Here is an 8126-nt window from a genome sequence, read left to right on the forward strand (position 1 = left end):
TTATTTTTTTTTTTTTTTTTTTTTTTTTTTTTTTTTTTTTTTTTTTTTTTTTTTTTTAGAATTCCAATTTCGATTTTCTTTTCCGTTGATGCATCAATCTTTTCATCTTGGGTTGTTGGACTGTTAGATGTCATCTTGTTGAAGATCAGACTGTCATAAAATGCTTCCTGATTTCTTTTTTGGGAAAAATAATCCTATTGTTTGCAAGTATTCTGGTCTCTCATGAATGCAGCTAATGCTGATGATGGATCTCATTTCCTACCGTTTCCTATTAAATATGTGAGAATCATTCCATGTTACCTGTAATTTCTTTTTCAATGATGATCGTTTATTTTAATTATCAAAATTTCCTTTTGATTCCTTTGCAAAACTTTTTACTGAACATTATGTTTAATATGCAGAAAAATTGATGGTAAAGGGGTCGTTTAATGGGAAGAACGAGGCTCTAAAAGATGGAAGTTCTGATCAGATTTCAGCACAAACAATTACATTCTCATTTCGAGAGTTGGCAGCTGCAACAAAGTATTTTAGAGCAGACTGTCTTTTAGGTGAAGGAGGTTTCGGTCAAGTATATAAAGGACGACTGGAGAGCATAAATCAGGTAGATTTTAGGTTTTCTTTTCTTCATCGGAGTAAACGTGACAATGTCGAGTTTTAGTACCTTAAACTCGCATCATTTGACACATTCCGCAATACACACGTTCTTAAGTCAAGTTTGTTTTCACAAGCTTAATGTTCTATTGCTTTATTTCTTCATCTGTGAAGTCGGTATTGGGTATCTCTGCTATCTATGCTGCAAGATTGAACAGTCCTAAAATGTTTAGCTATCTTATGCCATAGGATGCAATTTCGTGGAAACATTTCTTACCAATATAGCTGACCTCACTCGTATCAATGTTGTTATTTTATCGTCAGCCAGTAATTTGCATAATGAAGATAGCTCAGTTGGCATGTTAGCAGTAACTTTGCACCCCTTCCCCTTTCCATGATCTTATTGCAGCTCATAAGGAACATTATGATGATCTAGCTGAGATAAATGTGGTTGAGATTATTAAATCATTCTATGATTATTCATTCTTCGTTGTGAGAAACAATTGAAATTTGTATCTTGAATATACTTATAAAAACTGTCAGAAGAAATGTAGTGATTAGCAAAAAGAATTTCTTTTGTTGACTTACTCATTGCTAAAATCATCCATTCGACCTTTGAGCCTGCGAATTTGTCATAGTATATGTATTGGACTGAAAACCGTCTATAGAAATGGAGTTATTGGCAAAGATTTGGCATTGTTTATAGCTAACTAATTAAATAGGAAGGAAAATAAAGCTGTAAAGTTGTGTACTCTCTCTCTCTCTGTCTCATGCACCTAAGGCACAGATAACAAAATCTAAAGAAAAAAGGAAATGGACCAAATAGACAATTTACTGTTTTTGTTTGAAAGTCTTTATTTAAATTACTGCACGGTTTTGAATTTCTACACTCGTTCGTTGCTGGGACATGCCTTGGTGGGTGGTGCTTGAAGGTTCTGATCTTTATTCGTCTGTTGAGTACAGGTAGTTGCCATCAAGCAACTTGATCGAAATGGACTACAAGGAAACAGGGAGTTCCTCGTTGAAGTACTAATGTTAAGCCTACTCCATCATCCAAATCTTGTTAATTTAATTGGCTATTGTGCGGATGGTGATCAGAGACTTTTGGTTTATGAATACATGCCATTGGGATCTTTGGAAGACCATCTACATGGTTTGCATCTATCACATTGTCCATTATCTTCATTTTTCAGTCATCTTACCCTTCTGAATACTTCTTTAATCTTGTTTCTTTTGAGGTAATGACATCGTCATAAAATGCTTTGCCAGATCTTCCACCCGATAATAAACGACTCGACTGGAATACAAGAATGAAAATAGCTGCTGGTGCTGCAAAGGGCTTAGAGTATTTACATGACAAAGCTAACCCCCCAGTTATATATCGTGATCTGAAATGCTCTAACATCCTGCTCGGTGAAGATTACCATCCCAAGTTATCCGATTTTGGCTTAGCAAAATTGGGCCCCGTGGGGGATAACACTCATGTGTCCACAAGAGTGATGGGAACTTATGGATACTGTGCTCCTGAGTATGCAATGACTGGCCAGCTCACTTTAAAATCAGATGTTTATAGCTTTGGAGTCGTTCTGCTTGAAATTATTACTGGCAGAAAAGCGATCGACAATTCAAGAGCCGCAGGGGAACATAATTTGGTAGCATGGGTAGAAATCCATCCTCTTTTTTCATCTTCAGTTATCCAGTTCATGCCTTCTAACTTTACTTTGTTACATCAGTAAAATATATCGTGCTAAAGATCATGAAGGCAGCAACATTATTATTATGATTAGTTTTTTTTTGTTTCTGTCTCCTCTACTCTCTGGATGATCATAACTTGTAAGAAGCTGAACCATGATTGTCTGCTGTCATTTGTTTGAGTATTCATTTAGAGATCTTGAATTTTGTGGATCTGGTTTTCTTCTGTCAGTTCTTGAGCTCTATCTTTGCTGCATTTTCGAATACGATTTATGTCAGATGATATGATTTCCTACGAGAGTAGTTATTTATACGTCCTGTAAGAAATATGGGAAAGATCATATATTTATAGTCTGAAAAATCTTACTTTTCTTCATCTCAGGCACATCCCTTATTTAAAGACAGAAGGAAATTTTGGCAGATGGCTGATCCATTGCTCCAAGGACAGTACCCAGTCAGAGGCTTATACCAAGCTCTTGCAGTAGCTGCAATGTGTGTTCAGGAACAGCCTCATATGCGACCCCTTATTGCCGATGTCGTCACAGCCCTGACATACCTTGCCTCCCAAAAATTCGATCCCGAACCCCAGACAGTTCAAAACCCTCACAGTAGCTCGTCTACCCCTAGATCTTCTAGAAGAGAACTGTGAATTTGTTCAGACAAGAAGCTAGCATGAAACCAACCAATATGTTCAAAATCTAATCATCTGATTGTTGCAATCTTCATAACCCCTTCTCAGCTTTCTCTATGTTTCCATGCTCTGATGCGATGAACGAGTACACAGACATGTCTCATGGTGTCTGTTTATTAACCTCTTCTAAGCTGCAGTTGCATACCAGATAGCTCCTCCTCTACTCCCAGGTTTTGATCTCCTCAGAAAACTTTTAATTCTTTTGTGATAATTTTTATAATTTATTCTTCCTCGCCTGCTTCAATCCGTTTGCTTCTCCACCTCCCCTCTCCTTTCTGTTTATTTTGCACAAGATTCTTTATGTACAATTGAGCTTGGTGTTGTTTGTATCTATATAGAAATAGATCTCTGCTTCAAGGATTGGAGCAGAACTAATAGATGGGACACAATTTCTCCCTTGATCTGCCTTGTTTTCAAAGCTTTTATGATTTTTTTTTTTACTTGGTTCTGTGATAGATGGTTTATTTTTAGTTCAACGAGAGATCGAGGCTCTAATTAGTTCAAATGGACGCTGTGTTTTGAAGCCATTAAAAATGAGTTAAAACCGTCCAGGCAAGATGAAATGAATTCCTTTTTATTAGTACAGGCACACGTCCTGCTCGACTTCTCAGAATCAGCAAGAGTGTGTATGAGTTGGGTTGGGTTTGGTCAAGCGAATTTATCTTTTAAGTATTCTAAAAGACGGTTTTCTGTATTGCTATTATTTTTTATTTTAAGAATTTCACACCTAATGGAGATATTCAAGAAATAGATACGGATTAATTGCCAAGTTACTACTTTGTTGGCTTGGTTGGTGGAGTTAGGTGGAAATTCTTTAAATGAATAGGTTACTAAAATATTTGAAATTTCTTTCCAAATTTAAATACTAAATCATTAAAGTTTATTGATTTAATATTAAATTGTAAAAAATGTTAATTAATAACATATTTGAAAATGTTTAAATGTTAAAAATAATTTGATAGATTTGATTAAAGAATAATTGACACGTACTCTTTACATTGAACTTCAAAACTCGTATCTCAAATATGTTGTACTAAAAGAATTACAAATGTGGAAGTCAATTGGGCATGCTGATAAGCTATAGGTTTCATTTGTGCATCTTATGAGCACGTTTGGATTCTCTAAGTCAATCGCTCAAACGAAAACTAGTACTTGCTAAGAATTGCTCCATGAAGATGCTTATAAAATTCAAAAAGATCGCCTCTTGAACTATTAGGTGCGCGGTGTCACAAGCATACTTGTCCAAGGCTTCAAGACAGTGTGTAAAACCAATATAAAAGAACTAAAGTTGGGAATCAAAATCATATTTAAACTATAACTTTAATCATTTTACATTGATTTCAATACAATATCATAATATCATTGAAAGAGAATACATCCTGGAGCTACTTTAGCTGCTATCAATGGCTCAGATTGACATGTGCCTCTGAAGCACAATCACAATCGTTGCCCACATTTCTAAGTTCTAACTTGTAAGCAAAACTACTCTCTATCAGAAGTACAAGAGTTTCCCCACTTCCCAATTCTGACCATTTTATTTACTCCAACTTGTGCTAATACAAAGCAATAAGAATATGCACTTGTTTTCAAATGCAAAGAATATATTTGATATATTGACTTACCACACAATACACTACAATATTTCAGGCTGCAGCTGATTGTTTGTGGTTGAGGTCCTCCAGATTAAGTGCCCGAAGCAACTTCGGCCAGGATTCCGGAATTCCTCCTGGAAGTTCAAACTCTAATAACTTCCCGCGTCTACGGTAGTATTCCTCGACAGGTTGAGTCTGCAAGAACGATTCTTCTTAAGTATTATCGAATCAATGGCGTAAAGTACTAAATGTGAAGATGAACAATGTAGCTAGGATCAGCCACATGATGCAGACATGTTTGTATGACATAACACAAGGATGGCAACACTTGGTGAGTCAATAGCTCCACCAGAGTAAACATTTTTTGTTTCGAACGTGTGACCGCACATAGAACGCAACACTCATGTAAAAAGAAAGTACCAGAGGAACCATCCATATTCTTTGACTTCGTTACGAAGTTACAAATATGAAAAATGCACAAAACTACCTCCCGTCTTCAAAGAGCTCGTGCTTGAAGCGTAAAAGACGATTTGCGTAATTTAATTCATGAAAACATTGGTAGTAAACATTTTGTAATGAACTCATACCGTTTCTTTATATATTCGGAGACGTTCCTTAACAACTTCTTCAGTATCATCTGATCGTGTGATAAGTTTAGATGCACAGTTAGGAGGAGGAAGAAGGGGAGCCATGTATAATTCAGGTCTGCCTTCCTTATCCTTGATGTCGATACAGGAAACGTTATAATTTCCTCCACACTCACTGCATATTCTCCTACCAAGGCATTTCGCGAGCAGTGCTTCTTCTCGCAGCTTTAGATTAATCACCAAATCAATATCAGTCACCCCCTCCATTATTTCCTGAAAAAGAAAGGGAAAAAAATGAACATGAGCCAGCATGCTAGACCCGTATAAGGCTAACAAAAAAGAACAAGAAATTAATGAACTTTTGCTATCAGAGTAAGAAAAGTTTATTACGGATCATCAAAGATTTCTTGCTCTAAAACAACAAGCATTTCCATATTATACATAAATAGAGGTTCTTTGTTATTTGCACGTTTGTCTCAGAGAAAGTCATTAATCATATCAACTCATTTGCAAGGAGAACTGCAGAAAATAAAAAGCTCTGATCCCTTGAAGAACACCACGAGACAGAAACTTTTCTTGTCAACATGCAAAGATTTCACTAAGACTGTAATTGAGATTCCATACAAAAGGTGTCATGATGTTAAAAAACAAAGAAAAAATCCTTATACAACAAAGATCTCACCGCTTGTCTAATAGTTCGAGGGAAGCCATCAAGAAGGAACCCAGATTCACCCTTAGCTTCACCAGCTTTAAGACGTTTGGATAATAAATCAAATATGATTTCATCTGAAACCAATTTTCCTTGTCTAACAATCTCTGCAAGCTGCAAAAGTTCGAGGCATGAATTAAAGGGCTCGCGATTGACTTTCAAATTGAAGGTAATTCGCCTTCTAACTCATCGTAGTCATTCTGAATGAATTTACTTCCATAAATCAATGTACAAAACAAAGAACATGGTCAATAATTCCCAAAACTATAGGGATTTTAAAGCATTGGATTAATCATTCACTTGCATAAAATGGGATCAGCGAAATGATAATGCAAATCCAGAGTCACGCATGAATAAACAGAAGCCATTGTAGGCGACAAAATTTTTACATGCATAGAATCTGTCATGAAATCATGAGACATGCCAAAGGATCACTTCAGTCCAATTCCTGTAAGTGATCGCTAGAAACGTTAATGTGGCATGATTCACTGCTTCAGATTGGAAACAGAACAGTACCCAAGAGAAAGAGGAAGAAGAAGAAGCCTGATTCATAGTAACCCTCACGAATTTCTGTCTTCTTTCAGGAGCAGGAATTTAGGATGCATTCGGTTCCCACATGCAATATAACCAAACAAAATGCTCGATACAACATCTTCCATGATCACAATTTTCAACTTCAGAATCGACCCATTATTTCAACGATCATTTCCGTAAGAAGACACGGTTTCCGTCACATAAATCATAATCAATTCGATCTCTTAGTCATTTTGATCTCTATATGTAAAGAAACTAAACGTGCATCCCCTCTCAAAAACAAAATTAACGAACAGCCAAAAACCAGATCAAATTGAACAGAACAATTCTCAATTCTTAACAGAACAAAATCAAACGAAACCAAAAAAAAAAAAAAAAAAAAAAACCTGAGAAGCGAGAGGACCAGAGGAAGAGAGCTCCTCACGGACGAGATCACCGGTGGCGATATGAGGAACACCAAGCAAACTGGATAGCCGAGACGCATAAGTTCCTTTCCCAACCCCAGGACACCCCAAAAAAACCCACTTCACATTCCTATCCGTGGGACGATCACCACGCGAAGGTGCAGAGCTCCCGCTCAGCATCGACGATTTGAGGTCCACTTCAGACTTCAAAGAAGAAGAAGAAGAAGAAGAAGAAAAGGCCTTCAACAGAGCATAACGGCAAAACATGGAGGAAGAGAAGGTCGTCGCCGCCGCCCTCGCTCCGGCAAAGCGGTAGAGTGGCGCCATGATTAGGCGGTGCTGATTGAGAATTACAGAGAGAAAAGGGGAGAGGCTTTCCGATTCGAACAAAGTTGTGGCCGAGTAAAAGTCTATTTTAGTCTCTCTTTTTTTTTTTTTTTTTGCAAACCGTGGCTGTCTTCCCTTCCTCTCTTTGCTTCTCTCTCAACCTTCAATACTTTCCTTTTCAACTAAAAAAAAAATTAGTCTCGATTTTCACATGTGTAAATACTTTTCTTTTTCTTTTTTTTTCTTTTTTTTTGTTGGAAGTTTATGTTTTGATCCCTTTATTTTACTTTTTCTAAAACGTGGTCCTTCCGATTTAAATATTCCGATAAAATATATATAACATATTTGCACCGATAAATAAGATGTAATCCATAGATATATAAAATAAAATATTAATTATCATCTTAAATATTAATGGTTTGATTTTTTAATGCCATAATTATTCGACTATGTATATATATTCTTAAAGTAAAGATTCTAACCTTGCACCCACGTGTAGATAAACATTTTGCTTTGATGAATCAATCTTAGATCTATTTGGCTAAACTTGTATTTCACATGTCAATTATGAGATAAAAAGTTGCCTCTATCGGTCTGTTCATCTTTTACACCGATGTTATAGTGGAGAGGGGTTAACTAGTACGAGTGTGTCAATGTTGTTATATTTATGTGTATAATTGATGAAAAACATAAAGTATATAAATTATATTTTATTTGAAAAATGGGACATGTTTTTTATTTTTACTCTTTTTCTGTATTTTTTCTATAAACAAATTGATTAATATTAGCCCATGAAGAGATATTGATTCAAAATATCAAAACTTTAAAAAATCATAAAAAAATATCAGCCAGATATTTTTTTTTTATAAGTTTAATCTTATAATAACGAATTCGAATCTCATTCACGGAAAACATTATTGTAAAATTCACCTTGGAAGCATTATGATAAAGTTAAAATTATGAAAATGGTTACTTCCCAACAGAATCGACACTTTCGAT

General features: G+C 35.7%; 2 protein-coding genes across 4 annotated transcripts in view; one reads left to right on the top strand and one right to left on the bottom strand.

Annotated features, from left to right (window-relative positions):
• LOC111447673 (serine/threonine-protein kinase PBL27-like) overlaps nt 1-3375 on the top strand; it is a 4295-nt gene extending 920 nt beyond the window's left edge. Inside the window, exons 2-6 of one of the 2 annotated variants that reach the window (XM_023086952.1) lie at nt 233-279; nt 402-601; nt 1555-1744; nt 1861-2252; nt 2666-3375. In XM_023086952.1, coding sequence (XP_022942720.1) covers nt 410-601; nt 1555-1744; nt 1861-2252; nt 2666-2932 — 1041 coding nt within the window. In that variant the 5' untranslated portion in view covers nt 233-279; nt 402-409 and the 3' untranslated portion in view covers nt 2933-3375. The remainder of the gene's footprint in view (nt 1-232; nt 280-401; nt 602-1554; nt 1745-1860; nt 2253-2665) is intronic. The other variant, XM_023086951.1, reaches the window with a different exon arrangement.
• Nucleotides 3376-4257: 882 nt separating this feature from the next.
• LOC111447674 (probable adenylate kinase 6, chloroplastic) lies at nt 4258-7271 on the bottom strand. 2 transcript variants are annotated; one of them, XM_023086953.1, is made up of 4 exons: nt 6783-7266; nt 5836-5976; nt 5154-5426; nt 4263-4761 (listed from the first exon to the last, which is right to left on the bottom strand). In XM_023086953.1, exons 1-4 carry the CDS (start codon nt 7125-7127, stop codon nt 4618-4620), a joined length of 903 nt encoding a protein of 300 aa, XP_022942721.1. In that variant the 5' UTR covers nt 7128-7266; the 3' UTR covers nt 4263-4617. The 2 variants fall into 2 exon arrangements, with proteins under 2 accessions (XP_022942722.1, XP_022942721.1); XM_023086954.1 differs by lacking the exon at nt 5836-5976 and having other exon boundaries at nt 4258-4761; nt 6783-7271.
• Between the last annotated feature and the right edge of the window lie 855 nt (nt 7272-8126).

This window comes from Cucurbita moschata, unplaced genomic scaffold (genome assembly GCF_002738365.1).
Source record: "Cucurbita moschata cultivar Rifu unplaced genomic scaffold, Cmos_1.0 Cmo_Scf00009, whole genome shotgun sequence".
Lineage (NCBI taxonomy): Eukaryota > Viridiplantae > Streptophyta > Magnoliopsida > Cucurbitales > Cucurbitaceae > Cucurbita > Cucurbita moschata.